Source organism: Dermacentor variabilis, chromosome 1, assembly GCF_050947875.1.
Source record: "Dermacentor variabilis isolate Ectoservices chromosome 1, ASM5094787v1, whole genome shotgun sequence".
Lineage (NCBI taxonomy): Eukaryota > Metazoa > Arthropoda > Arachnida > Ixodida > Ixodidae > Dermacentor > Dermacentor variabilis.
In genome coordinates this window covers 29,107,638-29,131,927 of record NC_134568.1, presented here as the reverse complement: position 1 = coordinate 29,131,927, position 24,290 = coordinate 29,107,638, and the positions used below count along the sequence as shown (strand labels likewise).

At 46.4% G+C, this 24,290-nt stretch overlaps 1 protein-coding gene across 3 annotated transcripts in view; it reads left to right on the top strand.

The window, feature by feature from the left end:
* Positions 1–13,211: 13,211 nt before the first annotated feature.
* LOC142576111 (5-phosphohydroxy-L-lysine phospho-lyase) overlaps positions 13,212–24,290 on the top strand; it is a 34,043-nt gene continuing 22,964 nt past the window's right edge. Inside the window, exons 1-6 of one of the 3 annotated variants that reach the window (XM_075686082.1) lie at positions 13,212–13,467; positions 15,978–16,410; positions 17,535–17,656; positions 19,079–19,238; positions 21,326–21,400; positions 22,741–22,834. In XM_075686082.1, coding sequence (XP_075542197.1) covers positions 17,602–17,656; positions 19,079–19,238; positions 21,326–21,400; positions 22,741–22,834 — 384 coding nt within the window. In that variant the 5' untranslated portion in view covers positions 13,212–13,467; positions 15,978–16,410; positions 17,535–17,601. Of the gene's footprint in view, positions 13,468–15,977; positions 16,496–17,534; positions 17,657–19,078; positions 19,239–21,325; positions 21,401–22,740; positions 22,835–24,290 lie in introns of all 3 variants that reach the window. The other 2 variants (XM_075686075.1, XM_075686067.1) reach the window with 2 other exon arrangements.

The window sequence follows — 24,290 nt, the reverse complement described above, 5'->3', positions numbered from 1 at the left end:
TCAGCAGATCGACGAGCACTAAACAGGCACGTCTCAACAACGTATCGACGTCGCACCACACAATCTCACAAAATAGGGCACGTAAATCTGAAGAAAGAGGTGCGACTTCGGCGTTTAGAGGGCAGGCTAATGCTATTTATTTCTCTTGCGGGACAAGAAAGTGTCCCGCAAGACATTTCGTCTGTTCCTATGCAAGACAGCAGAAAGAAAAATTGGCAAGAAAATACGCACCGCAGTTTAAAAGGATACGGACACAAAATCTGAACATTTTACGATAATACAGAAAATGAGTCCTCGATGTGTGAGTACACCGAAAACAAGTAGTCACTTCACTCATTTTTCAGCGGATGGCTTTATTTTTGGCGTTTTTGTGAGCGCGCGCAACGCCGCCCGGCCCAAGCGAGTTGGAAGGCGTGACGTCACGACACCCTCGTCGGATAGCCAGCCGGCCGGCCGCGGTCATTCGAGGCACGCCGCCGCCATCGCGAGCATGGATTCGGGTTCTGGTGCCTCTACCAGCGATGAATGCACGTCTGTAGATGAGGACCGTTCCAACCTAGCAAGAAATATATATCCGTAACTACGGTATAAACTCAAGCATTACACAAGTTAAACTAGACCTACTGTTGCCGCCATTAGATATCCGCCGCAACATCGCTCTTCTGTGCTTATTCCACAAATATATTTACACTGATAAACGAACCCGGTTACAACTACAAATACCCCACTCTTTTTCGCGCAGATTACATAATCAGTTCAGTTTCATGCGCATATACGGTAAAACAAATGCATTTAATTCATCTGTATTACCACGTGCCATTCGTCTCTGGAATGACCTCCCTGATAACATAGCCTCCATATCTAATCCCGACACGTTCCGCTCTCAGTTACTCATGCTTTTCCCATTTAATACCGTTCACGAGTGACCAATCTAGTGTATGTTATCGTGCATTCTTTCCTTGTTGTATATCATTTTCATAAACGGTATTCCTTTGCTCTGTTAACAGTAACAAGTGTTCGTGTGCCTTCAGATATTGCTTTGTATTCCTAGTGCCTTCAATATTGTGTAACATGGTCATCTTTTTACAGCACTGTTCCTGTTGGAAATTTGTACTTTTTATATCTTTACTGTTTAATATTCCCCCCTTACTTCATGCCCTGCCATAGGGCCTGTAAGGTTCTTTTGAATAAATAAAAATAAATAAATATAACCGCTTACGGTTACGAGCCTTCCGCGTCAAGCGGCGAAGAGCAGGCGACCTTGAGCGTGCCGGTCAGGCAGTCCGGGCCAGCAACATGGTATTTTTTTTTTCTAGTAAACTTGAAGTGCAGGGGCAGCAGTTCGAAACGTTATGTTACGTAGGATGCAAAATGCCTAGTTTCGGGACCCGCGTTGAGGCAGAAAGGCAGCTATTACGGCTGAATCGTAGGTAGCGTAGCTCGTCGCTTTATGCTGACCTACGCTGTCGGCTTTCGACCGCTGCACACTTCGTTTTTACGTGACGAGGCACGGCATGTGTAGAATTTTCCAGCCGTTTCATAGCCCTGTGCTTACGGCTACTATCACATTCACGCCATTAGAAGCCATTTACTGGTTGAACTCGTTGAGATTGGCGGCTGCGCTAGGGACCCGTCGACCAGACCACTTAGCTACATCCATTCTGTGGTCATAGAGAAAGGAAAGTCTTTGGCTGTGACATTTACTAGGGAAATGCTGTGCGAACAACCAAGTCATGATACACGACGCATGATCATGCAGAGACCTATGAAAATCCGTAATTTTTTGCTTGAGGTTGAACAGCAACGTGTGAAAAGGCAATGTAGGCAAATGTGCTGCGCATTTTAGATTACTACACATACATGCTGTTGTCTGGCGTTCATTCACTGGCTGTGTTTTGTATATTTGATCAATTAAAAGAGCGCTCGTATGCTGTCGTTCAATATTACACGCAGCGAAAGTGTATAGAACATGACTATTTGGTTTTGTGACAAAAACATACATCCGCAGGGTAAACAATTTCTGTCACAACTCGAGAATATCTGTCCTCACCACAGCCAATGAAAGGGCAATTTCCCTTCTTTCAAAAAACGCTCCTGCGGTCACCGCTGCGGCTACATGCATACAGAAAGAGAGAGGGTCTGTTGCCAGAAAAACAAAAGGTGGCGAAGACAGCTGACAGTTACGGATGCATCACTAAGCACCCGCTCTTTGAACTGTATTGCCTCAACAGGAGCCTTTTGAGCGGCATGCCAAGGCTTTTGAGCACAGCCGGGCTGGTCGCATAATCATCGTTGATGAAGTGGTCCGCGCAAATGAAGCCATTTTTTAGAAGTCTCCATGCTGGGTGTGGTGGCTGACAGGCACGTATGCAAAGTTTACGCATCTTCTCGTCTCTGGGAAACGTACGCGACGGCGTGTCACGACCGATAAATGCTGTCACAACAGCTGTGGGCGCAGTAATGTCTGGGCATTTTCTTCCGCCGCGACGAATGCGTCAGTAGCGATCGACGACCGTGCGAACACGCGTGTAAGACGCGCCACCTGCATGGAGCGCTGACGGGGATAATGTTTCAGACGGACCACGTGCGAACATAGCCGACGGCGATAAACAAACGCTGCAAGGGACCGACACTCCGGAAAGACTGCGCCGGCTGTAGCTGACCTTGGCCGCGCGCGCGGGGGTGTCATATGACGTCAAATTTCAGCTTTTCTCGGCGGCCGCTTGGAGGCACGGCGCAACAGAAAATCGCAAAATAAAGGTGTTTCTCGTTCTTTTTTTCTAAGCAGCTTGTTGTTATTCGTCATTTTCAACCGTTCAACTTTCGTTCTGACGCAAAAAACGACCCACCAACTTTTGTGTCCGTATCCCTTTAAGGTGCAACAGCTGATTTTGCGAAACTAGTGCCTCCAACCCAAGAGGCACCGCGCACGTGGTCCCGGAGAGCTAGGCGGCGTCTGTTACATTGCCGAGGCTAGCGGGATCACGTGATGATTCCTCCTGGTAATTTTCGTTCCGCCATGCGTGTGACAGATGCCAAGAAAGGTGAATGAAGTACCAAAAGAAAAACGTGGGGAAAAGCCGAATGACTGAAAGATTAAACTGAACGAAGCGGCGTATTGAAAGAAGCTCAGTATGCTGCTTATCCAGTCGACCATGGCGCGCGAGACACGCGGCGTTCCCATAAGCGATATATATATATATATATATATATATATATATATATATATATATATATATATATATATATATATATATATATAGTCTTCCCACACCTTTCTTGTATACACCATGGTCGGGTCGTATTCTCCTGCACGCGACCTTCCACGTGAAATGAAAAACTGGCATGCACCCGTATGCAGCACGAAGATGTACCTATTAAACTCGCGCGGGTCGCCTTTACGGGGCGGTCGCTCGACCATCTTAGCTAACCAGGAAGAGAGCACGTCGCACCGCGAAGGCGAATTGAATTGACAACTCGAAGCACAAGGACGTCGAAAATATAGCCTTGGTACTCCGTGAACGTTGCTTTCGCGAAAAAAAAACTCAATATACATGACGCAGTCTCGTTGCTAGGTGCGGCGGATCCATGTTTTATTGCACTGGCACAAACGATCGCGTAAAAGCCGACAGTAATAATAACAAAAGAAACGCACTGCTAATTGCGACGAGTCCCGCCTAATTGCGAACACTCCTACAGAGCGCCACGTACACGCGTCCATAGCAGCGCATATACACGCGATCCACCACTTTATTGTTATTTTCCCACATTCAGCATGTTTGGCACTGTTGCCGAGAAACTGGGTGTGGTAATTATGGTTAGTAACATTTATTACCAGTGAAAACGTAAGCGAATCGTGAAGGCAGGTAACGAAGAAGAAAAAAAGAAGCGAGCCGCCAATTTCAGCCAAATGGGCGAAACGTGTTTCTGTTGCGTCTTTTTTTGTTATTATTATTAAGGACGACCGCGGGCTCATGCGACCATTAATTCACAGTGAACGCTCGTTCTGTGCGCGCGCGCCCACAAAACTCCTTTTTTTTTTTTTTTCGCGTGACTTTTGTTGCCGCTTTCTTCTTCCCCAGTGTAAAGGTTAGCAGGCCAAGGGCAACCTAGTTAACTTCCCTATAATTCCTCCTCTCCCTCTCTCGTAATATTTTTTTCGGTCGCGGTGCATTTCTCAATAGTCTTAAATTTCCATTTAAATTTCATGAAAATGATATTCTGGGGTCTTACGTGCCAAAACCGCGGTATGATATTGTCACGTGATAGTGACGGTTGATGGCTCGGCAAGAAGACTTCGAATGGCGAAGCTAACTTTATTGGGCGAACCTGCGCCCAGAAAAACAGGCTACACTCAGTGCTCAACGAAAACGGCGAGCACAGTCGGCGATCGTCGAAAATCCGATCAGCGGGTCAAGCGCGTCGGCCTTTATACATCAGTCGTCGAATGTTCCCGAGTAATCGCTTGGACCCGCGTGCCTTGCACAAAGTTCTACATTATTCGCGTCGCGCACACATGCGATCAGATTACACAAGGTTTAGTTACAGACAGCGGATGGAAGCATCGATAACATTTCAGAAACTTCCGATACATGCAGGCGCGTCCTGCGCTGTGCGATAACATTTGTTAGGCAGTGAAACATGTCGCCCGATAAAGACAAGCAAGTACACGTGTCAATATGTATGAGGCACTCCGCGTTAAGTGGGTGGTTCCGGATTAATTTTTCGCCATCTGGGGTTAAAAATTAAATTATGGGGTTTTACGTGCCAAAACCACTTTCTGATTATGAGGCACACCGTAGTGGAGGACTCCGGAAATTTCGACCACCTGGGGTTCTTTAACGTGCACCTAAATCTAAGTACACGGGTGTTTTCGCATTTCGCCCCCATCGAAATGCGGGCGCCGTGGCTTGGATTCGATCCCGCGACCTCGTGCTCAGCAGCCCAACACCATAGCCCCTAAGCAACCACGGCGGGTCGCCATCTGGGGTTCGTTAACGTGCACGCACGGTACGCACGGTACGCCGGGACGTTTTCTTTTTTTTTTTTTTTTTTGCTCCCGTCGACATGCGGGCGCCGTGGTCGGCATTCGATCCCGCACCCTTGGGCGCAGAAACGCAACGCCAAAGCCACTACGCCACCACGGGGGGTAGATTTACATTTAGCCAATAATTAAAATTTAAATTCACTTAAAGAAAGCATTTGAAATGCTCCAAATTGGCTTTGCTGTGCCCGCCCTTCAGTTCTTTCCGTTATGCCTTCGTAAGGCCGCTACTTCTTCCTTCTCAGGCGCACCCTCCACCCCCGTATGGCGAATAGAAACAAACTGCCGCCACTGAGTTAGCTTTAATTTCATACCCCTGCGGCAGTGTGAGACTCGGGATAGGGTACGTACGTCCCAACTACTGGGCTATCGCGCTACATTTCAAGCTTTGATATACATATTTATTTATTTATTTGCTGCACAGCTTGCCATATAAGGAGTATTATGGCTAAATAAATGCGCGCAGGACTTCGTGAAAACGCTGCCTAAGTTGCCTGTGGCACTTATCGTCCGCAGTTTTGTGCAGCGTGCGCAGCAGACTTCGAGAGTGGCGCCATCTGGCCATGAGGCAAGGTGACGCTGTACGTGTGGTATAGGCACACACGCACGTACATGGCGCCCTTACACTGTCGATCTGCGTTTTTCGTTGTCGTTTTCTTGCGCGCCCCTGTACTCTTACCACTTGTTATTTGATAATGTAAAAACGGGCTAAACCTTTACGCCGAACGCACCGAGAAAAACACAGTTCCCCCCGCCATATTTTTCTGATTATATGAGTTTCAACGGACGGCTACCGTGATGCGCGTCCCAGCGCTCGCTTTTACCACAAAACCATTGTTGATCGCGTAAAGCGCCGCGCCGGTCACAACCGTTTTTCGACAACGGTTTTGGCACGTGCTCCGACCGCCGCTGCTTTGCTTTGATGTACACGTATATACGGGGTCATCATTTTTAAGCTTTCCGGATTTTTCGTTGTTGTTGTTGAAAATCGATTGCCTGTCGCAGATAGGATAATTCATGTCCTTGAGCTGTATTATTCGAATAGGCGGACCGTACCAGCAGCAAAAATAGAAACACATATTCGACTAATTGTCGAAAATTACCTAATTAACTTCCTAATTAATTACTTTAGACACATATTGCACTTTACGAACTGTAGCCGGTGAGCTTGCAAGACGTTATCCACTTGAATCTCCAGGATGACGCCAGTTTCGAGATATTATTTCCCGAAATGTGGGATGGACTACATATGGGCGTCCCAGTTACTTTTGTGATTCACTGCATAAAAATGGGTTGTGGCAAATAAAAAGCACCCCCCCGCCCCCCCCCAAAAAAAAAAAAAAGCTGAGTGGAACATCAGTGCATTTTTACAGCGAGTTTGATGGCGCATATCTCCAAGCTGACGTCAATCGCGAAATTCATTCAAAGTGAATAGGCCTCGCAACCTCACCGGCATCAATTCGTAAATTGCAATAGGTGCCGTAATCAATTAAGAAGTTACTTAGTGAATGTTCGTTAATTATTTGAATACGTGTTTCGATTTCTCGCTCAAGTAATGTCCGCCTCACTGAACAATGCAGCTCAAGGACTAGAATTGTGTTTATCTGCAACAAGCGATTTTTTCGCCTGTTGCAGTCGCGTGAAACGCATACATGTACGTGTCCCCTCGACGGAGGACAAGCGACGGTTATAGCAGCTGCCCTGCCAGATGTGGCATTCCTGTCGCGTTGGGTGAAACAGCTGCTTTTACGTGAACGCGAGGATGACACTGCACCGTTGTTTCTTTTCAAGTTTCTGATTACACTGTGCCCTGTCCTGTACGCCGTGCAATTTGGTTGCTGTGCTGCGGATATGCGGCGTTTGCTGTATAGCGAAGATATGGAAGGGCTTTGTTATCAGCCTTAGTTAGAAAGCCCAAACGCCATTCCACATCGATTGAAGCTTCGGACAACTTGATCACCTTATATCGGGCCATGGAAGTGAAATTTTATTTAATTTATACATTATAGTAATTAGTTAATTAATTAGAAATCGGTTGCTGATCTATCCACAACTGAAGCTTCGTTCCAGCGGGTCAGAAACGCTGTACTATGGCTTTTGCGTTAAGTTTCACACGCCTAAAGTAGCATTTTTGAGGTATCATACTCGGGTGGCACCAAATCTGATTCGTTGGGCTTTGCGTAGTTAAGTAAAAACGGTCTTCGAAAAACTCGCGCAGATATCTAACAATGCAGCCTTCTGCTTTTGGTCCTCACGTTTAAAAAAAAAAAAATATTGCTATTGTGCGGATATGTTTGAGTGTGCGTGGCGCCGTTATGGCGTTGTCTTTCTCTTTCCTGAAAACACGTCGACAGCTCTAGTTGCGTTGGTTAAACCATTGGGAGAAACAAAACAAAAAAATGTGAGCCTGTGTGGGGAGGGGAATGGGGGAAATACCAGCCAACTTCGGCGATTTTTTTTCGAAGCTCTGAACTCGTTTCTACAGTGGCATCACCTCACCGTGCGGACAACGCCATGTTACCACAAATTCCTCCGCGCGGTGCGCAGAAAACGTCGTTCTGGCCTCCGAAATGCGCACACGCACAAAACGCACCACTCCCAGGATGCGCGTGCTGCACGTTACCCCGCAGATGTAGACGAGTGGGAGTTTTTGCGCACGAGCTCAGTATACCGTTATTTTTTTTTCGTTTCCATTGGACCCTTAAGGATATAGCATGCGTTTCTTTTGTGCATGTGCAAATGTAATGTAAATAATGTTCACCCTACCTCGCTGACACTATACTTAGATGCAGTAAAAGAAACATTGCGCAACATCTCAGTGGTTGGCGCGTCCGGCTACCAAGTGTACATTGCCACAAGCGCATGACTTGGATCCTCGTCAGTTGTGGGGAAAAAAAAAACCTGGGGATCTTTAACGTGCACCTGAATTCCGAGCGTATTTCGCACTTCGTCCTCTCATGAAAATGCGGGCCAGAATCGCACCCGCGACCTCCGAAGCTCAACAGCGCAACGGCCTCGAAAGGAGGTGAACTGTACGAGTAGGAATTAGCAGTGTTATATTTGTTTTTTTACACATATTTGCATTGTAGAGTAGCCTACAGAAAGAGGTCCCAGAGAATAACGCTGGAATGGGACCTCCTGTTAAATACATGAAACATGTGAATATTAAGAGCATACAAGCAGTTGCCATAACAACGTTATCTATAGCGAAATAAGGTAAAATATTAAGTTGAGAGAACGAAGAAATCTAGAGAAGAACATATTACCTATATATTATATGTATATCTATTAAGACATGCGACACACGTTAAATACCAAAAAGGAGCCAGTCATACAATTTCAAGTTAACACGCTCAACAGTTTGTTGCCCTTAGTTGCTATAACTAATAAGAAATAACACGTTGTAATTTAAATGAAATTTTGTGTTATTCGAGTTGACTAGGTGGTGGCAGCCAATGATAAATCATAGATCAGGGTTAGATGTCACGCAAAAGACTATAGTGGTAAAATTATACTTATAATTATTATAATATAATAATTATATATAAAAATAATTATAATAATAATTATATAATAAAGAAATGAGTTGCTGCAAGAGACCTGTCGGTGAAACCGAGAGAGCTGCGACATATACGTTGCCACGGCATCTCGCATATTTTATACGCTGACAAGAACAGCATAAAGAACTTGCTAGCTGAGTCAAATTGTACAGCCACTGTCCAGGTGACTTGCGTCGTGTACCGTCTGTCGGCAAATGATTTACCTGATATACTTGGTTGTGGCGAGAAATACATTTCGTGAAAAGGGACAGAAAAAAAAGAAGACAGTAATTGGCACTTCACTGGCTTCTTTTTTTTTTTTCTGTCCCTTTTCACGAAAGGCATTTCGCGCCACTATCAAGTATACCTGGGATATCTAAGCACCAACTTGGCCAAGAGAAGTCCTTTTGGAATATCTGTCCGCAGATGAACGCACTTCGTTAATTCTACCTGTAAATGAGAATTGACGCAAAGATCTTCGAAGCAAAAGGTCTACTCAGCGTTTTCCTGTTCTCTGCTTGAATAATAATGTTTCTATACTCTGTGGCCCAAAACCAACCGTACAATAAATAGAAACTCTCAAATGGGCCGCCTGCGTATGGTGGACTTGATCCGAGCCGCCCCTAACATGCCACTGGCTGCCGACAATCTGAGAAACTGAAAAACTTACCGAGAAACGTTTTCAGGAAGTATATTGTACATTCGTGTTACGCTGCTCGGATAATCCAAGATCACTGAAACATGTTCAGCCCCTCGCACGCGCGCTAATCTGAACACCACGGCTTATTCCGATAGGGGTCGCTAATTGTCTCTTAGGCGAAAGCATGCCAAGCTAGTGACGACCATGTCTGCTCGTGATTCCCATTGAAAGGCAAAATGATTGCATATTTATAACCGAAGATACACAGGCGACTGTGAAAGGAAAAACAGTTAAAAATCATCGCCCAAACACTCCGTACAGATGGTTAACCAGCGAAGCTGAGACATGCGGCCCCGGCATCACTGGATGAATACCGACGGTTCATTAAAGGACGGCTTGGTAGGCTGCCGGATCCTCGGTACGCAGTTGCTGCTTGCGCTAGGCTGCACGGGCCTATTCTGGTGCCCGGGCGGAAGCATCGGAACGGCGTAGACGAGCTCGTTCCCGGCTCTGCTCGCGGCGTTGGCGATTGAAAGCTGCCTGCTCCTCAGGAGTACGTAAGACGCATGGACTACCCATTTCAGAGCCGGAGAGAAACTGCTGCGCGCGTGCTCGGCTGAGACGGAGAGAGCAATGGCGTCACTACTGGCGCAGCCAATCGCGCGCCTCTCTTTCTCATTTTTTTTTTGTCGCGCGTGCGCATGGGGTTGCGCCGGAGGAGTTATCGGCGTACAGGCGACAGACGAGTGTACGAATCGGCTAGCCCCCATATGCAGCTTCGCTGTAAAACCTTAGCTGCAGATAAATTTTGCTAAAGCGCTTCGCCGTCAAGGAAAAACCCGAAATCGTGTAAGCTCTCTTATCAGACATAATGTAGACATCCAGCTGAAAATGCCGCAAGCACACAACCATCGTTGCAGTTACAATATGGGCGTGGCCGTACGCATGTTTCTAGGCGCACAGCTGCGCCTCCTCTTCGCCTCGCTGGCATACAGAAACGATGGAATGCTTCCCCGCTCTTCCATCTTGTGGATGTGCAGAACGGCATGCAACAGTGCTCTGGATAGTCATTTTTGCGCCACAGGTCTGGCGACATCAAAAGAGGGCTTGACAAACGGCCGATGTACTACGCAGCAACCGTGGCTTCGAAATTCTCACGCACGGATCCCGGATAGAGTGCTTCGCGGCGCGGAGTCTGTTACGTGAAAATAGCGATAAGACGGGGTGCCATAAGCTTTTCTTTTACTAAAGAAGGGGACGATGACAATAGGCCGACAATTAATGCCTTCAGTATTGTTGCCTATGTTGAAGATGGGGATAACTTTGCTTTCTTATTAGTGCGTCGGGTGAAACAGCGGTCCTAAATAATTAATGAATGATGCGGACCGAAGTAATAGCTATAATGTCAATTCTATTTATGATGTAGCGCGCATGGAAGTTATAGATACCAGGGCTTGTGCATTTAAGATTAAGAATTGTATTGAGCGCCTCGCTTGTGCGTTGTCTGAAACACGAAAAAGGAACGCGACGCGTGTTGAAGGTTATGACATCGGGAAGGAGCTAGTAAGTGTATTTTGCAGAGAAACACAAAAAAATAAATAATACATTCTGGGGTTTGACATGCCAAAGCCACAATATGATTATGAGGCGCGCTGTAGTAGGGTACTCCGGATTAATTTTGACCCCCTGGGGTTCTTTAACGTGCACGCAAAGCACGGTACACGGGCGTTTCTGCCCTTCGCTCCCATTAAAATACGGCCGGGATTCGATCCCGTGCCTAGCAGCGCAACGCCATAGCCACTGAGCAACCACAACGGGCATTGCAGAGAAACAAGGTGATCACTGAACGCCCTGGTGATATTCCACAAACCATGCCATCCTGTCTCCGTTGAACTGGATTTCTTATATGGCATTGATATTGACATTGATCTTTTGTTCAAAAAAGTTGTTAATTGCACGCCATGGTTTACTTTAGTTGTAGCCCATTTCTTGTATTTGATTGTGATACTGACTCTTCTTAGCCCACTTTTAGCAAATAATTCGAAGTGTTACTTATAACTGTCAAGCAAATATATAAAAGCTGACTTTTTACTTTTTAGATAAAAACTTTCTTACGGATAACTATAGCAATACAGGGGTTAACCAGGTGTTTCGAGGTGAAGAGTAACTTCTACGGCTGGATACATGCAGTTGATGGTGTAAGACGACTGTACGTCATGCAGTGAAGTGGCAAGAGATCAGTCAACGTTGATGACCAGTTAAATCAATTTTATTTGATCAAAACAAGACTTTTGGTGCTGCCGGAAACGAAGCATTATTAGATAATGGCCAGTAATAATGGCTAGTATGATGTGGGCTTCGGGGGTGCGGAGGGCGCTAACATGTTAGGGCATGATCAATAATGGTGCCTGATCAAGCGGTAGAGCAACGAGCGGGAACATCGGGTAACTAATCAAGGCCGTAACCCTCACAAATGTCAATGTACTCTTTAGAAATTGTGCATGAGTCGTCAAGTAAATTATTGATTATATCTCAAACGACTACTGCATTTTTGTTCGCTTGTGTAATTGTGTTAAGCAATGAGCTAAGGCCAGAATAAAATTACAAAAGAGACGAGCTAGATGAATAATAGACACAGCCGAATATATAGTACTCTTGTTATCAGCATCAAGGACACATTTATTAAATACCCCATACCGATTCACAGCCGCTCTCAACGCGAATCTCAGCTTTGGTCGACGTTTGTATCTTCGTGTTACAAGTCACCAGTCGGCTCTTCGTATCAGAACATGCACGGTCGTCAGAGAACGCCATATTTCGACCTGTTTGTCTTTTTACACCAACTGTCCTAACGGCTTCAAAACACGCCGTGCTGCCAGTAGGGCAGCGGTCATCGCTTTCAACGAACGGAAACAGAACGCGCATGAATGGCGAAGCGTATCGGACTGCTGTCCAGCAGCAGCATAATCACGATGACGGGCGCTCGAAATCGATCAGCGCAGCAAAAGCCGGCACTCGAACGAAATAAGGGCGCATGCAGCCGGCAAATAGACGTCACCACTAGGGGCACTGATAAGCCGCAAAGGTCTAACAGCTTACTACGACGGAGACTTCGTGACAGCTGGCTCAAAAGTCGCCATTTCCGAAAAGGGGCCCGCCGTTCAAGGCATTCCCAACAGCAATCAGCTGTGAGTCGCGCGCGAGCGCGATAAGACGCGAGAAACCAGTTCTGGGGCGCGGGCGATTGCGACGGCACAAGTATGTCCTTCGCGGTGTCCCGCCGGGTCGCACACACCCCCTGTGCGCGAGTAACACGCCCTCCGACACGCTATCGCCACGTGCACAGCACATGGGCGCCGCGCCCCTAGCTCGTCGTCGCAGCCGCGGCGTTTCCTCCCTTGGGACCTGTGCCAAAGCACACTAAAAAAAAGATAAAAAAAAATGCAGAGAGAAAATTGCAGCGAAGCCAGCGTGGCGCGCTGACCCGGCGTCGCCGAGGCGGTTTTGACTGGATTCACCCGCCGCCTAAATGGAGGTTCATACAGCTGCGGGCGCCGTGTGTTTACTAGGCGTCGTCGGCATATAGAAAATTAGCGTTCGGCACGCGCTTTTGATTTTGTCTTCGCCGTCTCTATTTTCTCGTTCTAATCGCCCTCCCGTTCAGTCGCGCAGGCCAGCGTTGATACGCGAAGCGATTGCTGCAGCGGCATCTGAGCACTCCGAGTCCGCGCGTTCTGCGCGCCCCTCACCCGCTCCCGGCGAAGAGAAGTCGGAGTCAGTAGGGATACCGGCGAGGAAGAGACAGCGTCAAGCAGCGTCCAGCGTCTCTCGCTCATAACAACCCTTACATTCGAGCTGTTCTCTCTCTCTAAATAGAGGTGCAACGACGTCACGACATTAGGACGACACGATTGGCTGGCTTAACAAACGACTGTCCGGGTCGACCAATGAAATGGCTGACACAAAATAGGCAGGGTGCCATTATAAGCGGACAGTGCGGTTTTGCCCGGCGAGGTCGTGGCCGTGGTGCTCCGGGCGCTTGTTGCTGGGAGATATCTTGCCAGTGCTGTCGCTGAGCTGGTGTGCAGCCTGAGCTTTACTTGCCTACGGTCAGTTTTAGTCTAATCAGTCTCGCTCTCGCGCATCGCCCACACTTACAACCAGGCCGCAATGGAGACTGCACCGTCCTCGCTCGAGAAAATTAGCAAAGAGGAAACCATTCGGCTGCGTGACATCTACATAGGGTGAGTCTGCATTGCATGTGCACTGGTCGCGCGTTGGTTGTGCCTTTTCTGCTGTCTAGCGATTGACTTTCAAGGCACTTTGGGTGCTTTGAGCTTGTCGCAAGGACTGCGCGGATGCCGGCACAAAATTTGTGTTCATTGACCCTCGCGGCTCTGTCTCAGTGACCTTGACTTTCCCGCTACCGGTAGCGTACCGTAACTCGTACACTCTCGTGTCGGATGGTCACAATCTTGTGGGTTTGCTGACTACGTAGGGTCGCGTTCGTCTCCAATTAGTTCATGGTGCAAAAGAGCCTATATATACGGCTGCTAGGACTTTCTCCGTTCTTTAGCGGATCGCATTTTCGAAGCGCGTGCGCATGTTGCGTCGATCTCGCGGTTAGCTATTTTTGGCACACGTTCTGCTCTAGTGTGGCATAGAGCCAGTATTTGCGCGCTGTTGTGGTGCCTGACATTCTTGTGCACTGTTTCGTTGCGATTTGGCTGCTAGCGCAAGCAAGCATTCGGCTGCGGCTCGCGTGTGCCTCGGCGTCGTAGCTGGTAAGCGTGACAGGCGTATTTATGCATAGCCTGACAACAGGGTGGCGTGACCCCCGTAATAACTCCGGCAGCTTCAGAGCCGTCGCACTGTGATCAGATTGCGCAAAATTAGTTGCAGTGAGGTTCCGCCTACAGGACAAGCAAATGTTGTGATGTAGCTGTGTTGGACCCTGCTTGAGCGTCCATCGCTTCGAATCTGGTATTGTTTTCGCGCCACATTTTGTTTTGAACTGTGCAGCGTAACGTGTTTGTCGCTCGTAGCACGCGAACTGGCCTGGCGCGGTTGGCGCCGCTGCCATGAATGATTGAATCGCTCGTGCGGTCAGATACTTCATGGATTAGGCTGTGATCGCAGTTGTCGCCTGCATTTGGCACCGAACACATCGCAAAATGTTAGCACGTTGTAGGTGATGTTGAAACTAGCGTACGCAGCCAATTAACCGACATCTACGGCATCAACCCTCAGTCCTTGCTTCAACCAACGTTTCCTTTTGCTAATTCAGCACTCAAAGTGTAAGGCTTTACAAGCTTTTCTTAAAACCTTCGGAAACCTAAATATAGGCAAGCACCTTTGTTGTCAACTAAGTTTAGAGCTGACCTCTATCAAAATTGATCACTTGCGAGGCTTATGAAGCATGTTACCTTTGAGTGCTAAGGAAGTGGCAGGTGCTGTGGTTCCCGTCTAATTCCTGGGCATCAAGAAGGAAGTACTTCATGGGGACATTACGTTATTTTCTGTGTAGGAATTTACCTAGACAGGAAAGGAGAACTGAGTCAAAGGTTGTTTGTCATTCATTATATTTCTCGAAGATTGGTTATGGGGACACCTCACCAGTTGCATGACTTCTGTTTATATGGATGTTATCCTTGCCACATCATCGAAAGGACAGTCGTGGTACAAGTAAAGGAACTTGTATGTATTAATGCTTCAAGGGAAGAACATGTCCCCTTTTGGAAACAGCTATAGCTGGCACCGAAACCTCTTTGTCCATATTGTGCAATACCATGTCATTTTGTTGCTTGCTGAATTTGCATCTAATCGCACATCTTTTACCTGGACACGTCCTGCACAAAGCCAAATTCAAATAAGCATGACTAGCCCAAGCCCACTACTTCATCCCTTTTGAATACTCAACTTGGAGCTTGTAACTCTATTTTCGTGATTTGACAGTGACATTGGGATTCTACATGCATAAGGAAAGAGGCATCCTTAGCACTTCAGTGCCGCGCCATCTCGGGTATTGAGACCAAGGTGTTTGATACGGTAGATGTCTTTTGTCACTGTCTCAACAGAACCGAACTGTTCTTATGTGCTTATTAGCTGCCACATCTGTTTAGACTTTGAATCATAGGTTGTAAACATAGGGGTCTGAAAAAAATACTGACGTAGTTTTCCTTGAGTTGTTTCAAGTTTGCTTGTCAGGTTTGAAGAATGTTCCACTGTTTTCTTTAATAATCCAACACAGTTGCTACTTTTCTCTCGTGCCTGCATCACAAGGTAGCAGGAACTTGCTTTCTGAAGGTAGCGTTTGCATCTTCAGAACTTAAACTGTCGAGATTTATTGTGTCGAAGTTGCACACATTGAGAACAGTCGAAAGCGGTGGTAAGCAGGAAGCCCAGCTGTCATTTCTTGTTGCTGCTTGCATTCCTTGGAGGTGTGTCGAAGGTGCTTATCTAAGCACTTTTGACTTTGGGAAACATCGCAACTACATGTTACAGCCAGACGAATCGAGGCCAAATGGTAAACAACCTTGAACCCGCTTCCCCTTATGCAGTAATTTGCACCTGTTCCCGCTTCATAAACTTCTTTGATGGCTTGGATGTCTAGACAGGGCTAACCACTGCCCTAGCGCTCTCATCTGTCTTCGTGCGTGCTCCTGTGTGTGTGTGTGTCTGTGCAAAAGAAAAAAAAAAGACGAGCCCCTGGTCCATTCCGGCTACACATACTAATCTGCCTCACCTCTTTTAGTTTCCTTTTAGGCGCCCAAGCCCTAACCACCACAAAGACCTCCACTGCTGCTGCTGCTGCTGCCAGCAGCTTCCAGCACCGATTCGACAGCAGCCCTTACCATCGCCGCAGGTGTTTCACGGACAGATATCCCGCTCAGCTGCTTGCAGTGTCCCAAACGTGGGAGAGAGAGCTAGAGGCACTCTTTGTAGCACTAGCACATGGTGGACAGGTGGACAAAGGACTGATGCAGAGTGCATGCACTCTAGGCTGACTGAAACAGCCCAAGGCAGGCGCAGTGCTCTGTCAACCAGCCATTGCCCGTGGCCAGAGGAGACCAGCTCGGACTACACTGGGGGAACTCTCGTGCGCAATGAACTTGGAGATAGCTCTAGCCCCAGCTTCCTTGTGCTCAGATCTCTTGCGATGGCTAGAGATTCACCGTGAGGAAAAGGTGGGCACCCCGCATGTTGTGCAGCGGGTGTGGCCTGTGCTTCCAGATGGTAAACGCGTATTGACACGGCAGAAAAGAGGGGAAGGTAATGATCTCTTTGATCCTCCTTTGCTTCGTTTTGATGCACCCACCTGAGGTTGCCCTTGCACCTTAAGGCAAGGACTGGTGTGCTGGTTGAGAGAGAAAGTGCTGAGAAAGATTGTGTGAATGGATTTTTTCCTTGAGTGTTCCAGAAGTGTTTGCCACTTGCGTGTGTGGGTTGTGTGTTTGCGTGCTTTTGGGTGAAAGTTGCATCCTCTCCAATTTGCACATCCTCTTTACCCTTCCCAACTGCTCGGATTCCTCCCTGCTGTTGCAGCCAGGTCGGCGAGACTGTTTTGCCTGCCGACGAGGTCTGCGACACATTTTTTTCTTCCCTCCTGTTTTTTGCTGCCCTGCCTCGTCACTTTTGTCTGTGCTGGAGTGGCAATGTATGACTGACAGTTACTCGGCCGGTGTGCTGTGTTGCGCACAGATTTGTCGTAGCCATGAACACTACACAGGAATTGTTCTAAATTTGTTTTCAGCTCGCGGCACCACCCTTCCCCTCTCGTACTGCCGAAATAACAATAAAAGCAACTCTCAATGTTGTCTGTTAGGTTGCATGACTGGCTGTTTGCTTTACCTTCTCAAAAAAATAAAATAAAAAAGGGAGCAGTGCCAATACGCTGCTTTTTCTAGCTTTCTGTCGCCATTCATGAGCTTAGTTAGGAAGAGTGTATTTCTCTGCGCTGCTTCCAATTCCTATTGGCATTAAGCAGTGATTTTCTGTTTCTGAAGAGAACTGGGGTATGCTTTGGCATAGTACAGCAATGGGACAAGTAGTTTTTGTTTGCAGTAATGTGATTGCTCTTAGTGGGAGCTCGGGGGACTTTCACTTCTGGGTATGCAACTTTGCGACTGCCTTTTCTGAGTGGACATTATGAAATAAATTGGGATAGACCAAGCCTTTTGGCATTGTCTTGTTTTGCCAGTCTCGTAGCCTAAGAGATTTGCGTTGAGTGCTGCAAATGCATTTGCTCGCCTCGTTCCATGGTGACGCAACTAACAGTACTCCCTCTCTCTGCTGCCTGTGTGTGCTGCAGGAAGTCGTGCACTGTCTTCTTCAAGAGCAACGGGCCTCTGAAGATAGTGCGTGGCCAGGGCCAGTACATGTACGATGAGTCTGGCAATGCGTACCTCGACTGCATCAACAACGTTGCCCACGGTGAGTGCACCAGCTCCGTTGCCTATTCTTGCGGGTTTCATGGGAGTAAGGAAGAGAGGAAAACTATGTAAATCCTAAGCCACAATGGAATGGCAATGCAAAGTATTCTGTTGCACAATGCATTTCATTAAAGTTTGTAACATTTTTGCTTTCTGTGTACTTCACTTGTGTATCGCCCATCTGGATGTTAGTGTCGATGTTTGTGGTTTTTTGGCACTTTGAGACTGTTGAAATGCCCGACACATGTTTTAAGCGAAGCTTGAAATTTAGAAATGCCAACTGCTGATTCAGTGGACACGTATTGAAGGACAACATGTTTGGTACAACCTTCCTTGGTTACAAGTGAAAAGAAAATGCAATACAGCGCCACCAACATTCTCGCTCCTTGGTCATTTGAATTGTGGCAAGAGGATGCTCCTGTTCCCTTCTTACTTTTAACTCTTGTTCGTATTTAGTGGCATGTTTAGAAGCGGCATGACAATGTACACACAATTCAACTTTTTCCACCTCCATAAGCAGAGTAATGCATACCCTCTGAACGCACTTTGTATCTGTGTAGAATTCCTAACCCCATTTGGAGTACAGTGCACATCAGTACAGTGGAGAGATGACAAGGAAACATCATGCAGTAGGACACGGCGGCTACCCTGATGGGCTACAGTCTAACAAAACACCGGGAGAAGCCATATAGATGATTCACATTAAAATGAGCAGCAGACACATGACTAATGGAGATTGCTAGTGGGTGCACAGGAGAGATTGGCAAGGAGTAAACTGCGCACGCTGTGGTTGTAACGCAGTGTTTGAAGACGGGGCGCAGAAATAACTCTGAGAACAAGTGCCGTTCTGTATCCCATCCTAAAATGCATTGCTATTACCATGTTCCATCAAGCCAGCAACCAACTAGCCCATCTAAGTCTCCTAATGTGCACACCATAGTGCAAACTGGATTTGTCCCTCTGCTGTTGGAATAAACCAGCTGTTTTGAGAGCAGGCACTAAGGGAGAGAACATTATTGTTCGATGGTGTTTGTCTTGAGGAATTTACATGCACTAATGAACTCAGCAACGTACCTGAACAGTACATGTTGAAGTGATGTGGCAATAGCCATGGAATTTCGGTCGCGTTTCGCTGTTGACAAGTGCCCAGTGGACATGTTTAGAACCTCCGAAATTTGTGCACTCCCATTAGAGCAGCTCTGGAATGGAAACTGTTCACGCTCTGGGTATTCGTCATAAGTGAAGCAAAATGGCTACAGCAATAACCATAGATATTGATGTAACACAACTGTCACCATAGGCAACCGCAACATGGGATTCTGTGACATTGTGACTTTGCACTATCCCTCGAAGCAAAAATTATACAAAATGTGAAGCTAGGCACATAGAAGTAAGCCTCTCTATGTCTCTTCCAATGTCGCAGTGGGCCACTGCCACCCGCATGTGGTCAAGGCTGGCGCAGAGCAGATGGCATTGCTTAGCACCAACAGCCGCTACCTGCATGACCACCTGGTGCTCTACGCTCAGCGGCTCACAAACTACTTCCCAAACAAGCTCTCAGTCTGCTATTTCGTTAATTCAGGGTCAGTATCCAGTCCTGTGCTATTCTTTCAGGGTAATGGAAGGGTGGATGTCATTTAAAGAGTACTGACATGACATTGACATTTTTTTTGTGTGTTAAATGAAGGTCAAAGCCCTCTAAACCCAAGAAACAATACTAGTAAGCATTGGAGCACCCTAAATAATGCACCATAAAACTTGTTCATACGCAACCAGTTCCTCAGTACCCAGAAACTGCATGCTGGCTCGATTTATTCCTGAAATTGCTGTGGATGCCATATGCGAGTGTAGCCAGAATAAACAATTGCAGCACACTTGTTTGCCTTTCTGATGAACAATGTGATCAAAGATGGCCTTGGTGCTACATGATGTTGGCAAATTTTGCAGCATGTCATCTCCCAATTATGTCGATAATGCCAAGTCTAGCATTTCGAAACCAACTTTATCACCTTAAAGTATTCTATAAGGGTTTTTCAAGCGTCATACTTGCAAATTGCACCATTATGTGTGCAAGATGCATGTGGTAGAGTTTCTGTAACATTGAAAATATGTCAGTGCTCCTTTAAAACATGTTGGTACTCTTCTTAAGCCGCACACTCCCTGCTTGGTGCTCTCGGCACAATAGTTTGTAATGCAAAACAACGGGTAATTGCTGAACAGTGGGAAAGCTCTTTGCCCTTCAGTGAACGTTAGGGCATTCTTTCTGTGTTGTACTTCTGCAGCCATATGGTAGTTGCCAGAAAACTTTGGAAGGAATGCAAATACAGTTGCCGACCGTTTATTCGGACCTCACAGGGACTGCGGAAATGTCTGAATAAACAGGTATCCAAAAAAGCAGATAAAAAAAAATATCCTTTATTTTCACGCACTTATTCAAGCTCGGCAGTAGGCTTGAAGAAATCGTGAATGCGCCATTGCACACTGTTCCGTTTACGCGCAGTCGGATAAGCCTGAATCTCGGAGAGGCTCGTACGGTAACTATAGGTGGCTGGAAGCACACTCGCTATTTGTGCACGCTCCGCATGCGTTGGCGGCGTAGCACATGGTGCGTCATCTTCCGACTCGGAGTCATCGTCCAGTGGTGCAGCAGAAACCTGACAAATGATCTCGCCGTCGTTGAGTTCTGCGCATGTCAGTACAGCAGTGTCAGCACCTATGAAACTGTCAAATGAGACGGTGTCCGGAATCGCGATGCAACCACTGTGCAGGTCTCGGCAGAACATTTTTGATGTCGGTAGGGAGCACATCGGAAGGCGACAAATCTTAGGCCTCCCGGAACCCACTTGCCGCCATTCCCCAGCGCAGTCTGCGCGGGCACTGTTGGTGCCATTAGACACTTGACGCGATGTTTCCGTATGCCACATTGGATCACTGCAACCTCGACACAGCACTTAAAGCAAACATCACCACGCCGTCACGCTGACACCAGTCGCACAAACAAAAAACGTGGCCTACTCGCAGCGTCGTGCACGAAGAAAGAAACAAATCAGCTGCTGGATTGTCTTGACATGGCTTACTAAGCTAAGACCAGAACTGCTGTAGCTACGAACCAGGCAGAAACGATGATGATGAGCGGGGATTTGCAGTAGCGCCACTTTGTGGGGCAGCAAGGAGGCTCCGTTCAAAACAAAAATGGCTTTCAGCAAGTCAAACCATGCACCGGTCAGAGTCGGTGCATGGTGCTCTCAATCGAGTTGGCTCAAGGAGTGTCCGAAAAATCAGATGAGAAGTTGCAAGGTGTCCAAACTTTCGACAGTTGTTATACATTATGGTCTATGGGGAGAATGGCGGTGCCGCGAAGCAGACCGAATAATCGAGCATGTCCGAATTTTCGGAGTCCGAAAAATCAGTCGGCGACTGTAAATCTACAGTCACAGTTAAACTTAACACGAACAGTACTCGTATCTGTTGTCTTAACATTAAAGCAAGGGCCATCAGAAGCAAACAGCTCTTTTTCAGGAAGCTTAAACCCGATTTGCATGAGAATAGAATTTCATAATGTATGTTGGCTTTCGGAAGATACTTATTACATCTTCCAGTCTGTTTTTTGACTACCTCTGCATTTGCTGCTCCTGTTCGTTCTGCATCTTGCTTCTCTTCTACTCCACAGGTCCGAGGCAAATGACCTTGCTATGAGGCTGGCAAAGTGTTACACAAAGAACAAAGACATCATTTGCCTTGACAGGTATGGATATCCAGTCTTATAGCTCTTGGGGGGGGGGCTTATTGTAAAAGTTTGTAAAGATGATTCCCCATTGCTGTTATCGGGTTTCGCTACTTTTGAGACCTGCTGTTAATACAGCACATTTGAATTGGATGCGGTTAGACTTGTTCATCTAAATGCTCTAGAAGAAGTCAAGAAAGTGTTCAGTACGTAAAAATATCCTAGTACTAAAACTTGCAGTTCTTGCATGTAAAGTGTTTGGCCTTGGTGACAATCGTCCCTTATGAAGGCATGCAGCTAACACTGTTTTAGGGGTGGCGGTGAATGCAACTTTAGAGGCAGGAATAGACATGTAGTGTTCTGGCTTTGCTGTCATTTGCATACAATTTCCATTGACGACTGTGGCGATGTGGATTCCACCGCGCTTCGTTTCGGTTGGACGTAGGCGCTGTTTTGCCCTTTTGCGTCGCACATTTGCAGCACTCGCCAAGCTGCGAGAGTTGTCTGAATTAACCGATGTGCGGCAAAATGCATCCAAATGAACTAGTTTGATTGAATTAAATGCATATGCTTACTAGGACCAGAGGACGAGTCCAAATTAATGAGGTTTTACTGTACTATAGTTGCATAGTTTTTTAGTATAAGTGCCAGTCAGTGCCTCCATAATTCAGGGTTCCATGCAATGAACCTTGGAGTTAGCATTGCCTTTTAAGTGCCATCAGATTGCATGATATGTGGCTGGTATTGACTTGCTAACCGCCATATCAATGTGAAGAGGCTACAAAAGAAGTTAATTCTGTAATAAGATCAAGAACTGGCCGAGTTGGTTTCGATGCTTAATTGTGAGTGGCAAAAAAAAATGCAGGACAATGAAAGGGATCAGACCATATAAACGCGCACTTGCAATTCAAATTTATATGAAAGTAATGCACCCTATTATATATGAGCATTGGTTACATGATTTCGGGGCCTGCAGACCGTGCAAAGTAACCAGTTGAAAATTATACCATGGACTGTTAATGAAAGTTGGATGGAAAATGGCCTAAAAGTAACTTATTGCTTTTCGGTAATTGCTCAATTACTTTTATAGGGCAGTATTTGATCACTGCCATCAATTACAGTTTGGAAAGAAGTAATAATGGGTTGAATTTTTTTCTGCAATGGGTACAAGTATGACCTTTGCTCAGAGTTTCCTGTGGGAAGAGGACGGGAAATTTTAGAACTGTGCAAATTTTCCAAATACCATAAATGCAATTGCTTAGCCACTTGACATACTTGGCAGAAAGAACCTCACTACAGCCGAGATGGTGCCATGTTCACTGTGAGAGTCTTGACACATTTCTGGTTCCGTTGTCACACAGTGCTTACCATGGCCACCTGCAGTCCACCACGGCCATCAGTCCATACAAATTCAACCACATCATTGGCTGGCAGAAGAAAAAATCTGTACATGTGGTGAGTTATTTTGAAAAGTAGCATATGCCAGCTACAAAGTGCATTAAACTACCCATGTATAACAGTCCCAGATATAACGATTTATCAGTTATAACGACCACATTTCACTGCAGTTGAAATTTTCCGACCCTTACTATTTAAACTGCTTTCAGGTATAATGAACATTTTCAGAAGTGCCATACTATTGCAACAAACACTTCAAACCTGGTCATGGAAAAATAAGAATGCCTGCAGAGCTTCGCAGCACGGAAGCGGGACTGAAGTGGGCGCATGGTTGTGCGCCTCCTGCTTCAGTCCAATGGTGTCGAATATAAGACCACCAAAGTGGGCAAGCGCCGTGCACTGATTTAAAATATGGCGAGGAAAGTTGCTTGCTTTGGGGAGCCATGCTTTCAAGGAATGTCTCCAGCATGCGTTATAGCGAAGGCAGTACAGTGACCATGTCTTTCAAGATAGCACTGGTGCATGCAAGGGTGCTGATTCTATGGCAAGACCTTTCAAAATTCCAGCATGCCACAGTAATTTCCGTTTCCAGCCAATGATAATACACTTCACTACTGTGTGCAGAAGCACTTGTGTCCTGCTTATAGTAAAATATGTCAAGCTTTTGAAGAAAAAGTGCCAGCGACTGCTCTCGTGATTTCGAAGTGGCAGGCGATCTGAAACGGCTGGGCGCTGCTTTGAAGGAGGTAGGACACCACATTTCGTTCATTAGATGGCGTTTAATAGAAACTTGTAGCTAGATGCAGGAAAGTGCTTGGAAGAAAAAACAAAACAAAAAAGAAACTGAATATTCATTTCTCAGCCTGAAGTGGTGTTTAATGGTAACTGCCCATGCCAGCTTCAGTGTCGTTACTTGTTGCGAGTTTTGAAAGGAGAGTTCATGTGCAATGAACTACCGATATATCGACCACTTTTCGCCTAACTGAGTTCGTTATAAATGGGTTCGACTGTAGCGTGCAAACCATTGCAGTGTAAGGTAAATTGGTGCGTGCAAGACTTTTCCGTGAGCCATATTCAAGTTGCATGCTGTAGCAGCTTGGAATTAAACTTTAAGCATGCCACTTGCTGTATGTTAGTAGCGTGACTTCGTTAAATCCAAAATGCTGTGAAAAATTTCTTCTCCAGATCAAGAAATTGTGGAAATTAATTGGGAGAAAATGGAATGGCATTGAAATTGATCTGATCACTCTCGGAACCCTAAAATACATTTTGCGGAACCCAGTTTGACATTTATTTGTCTTTCTCTTGTGTCCTGCTTGAGAACATGAAGAACCGTAACTATCCAATTTTTCTCGTAAAGGGCCACATCAAAACAGGCATGTGTACGCTGAATTACTGTGCATTACACGCCAAATCTAACTGGGAGAATCTTTGTTGAAAGGCCTGCTGTTGATAAGATTCAAGAAAGTTTTGACTTTGATGTGAATTTGCTGGCCTTCAAAGCAGGTAAAGG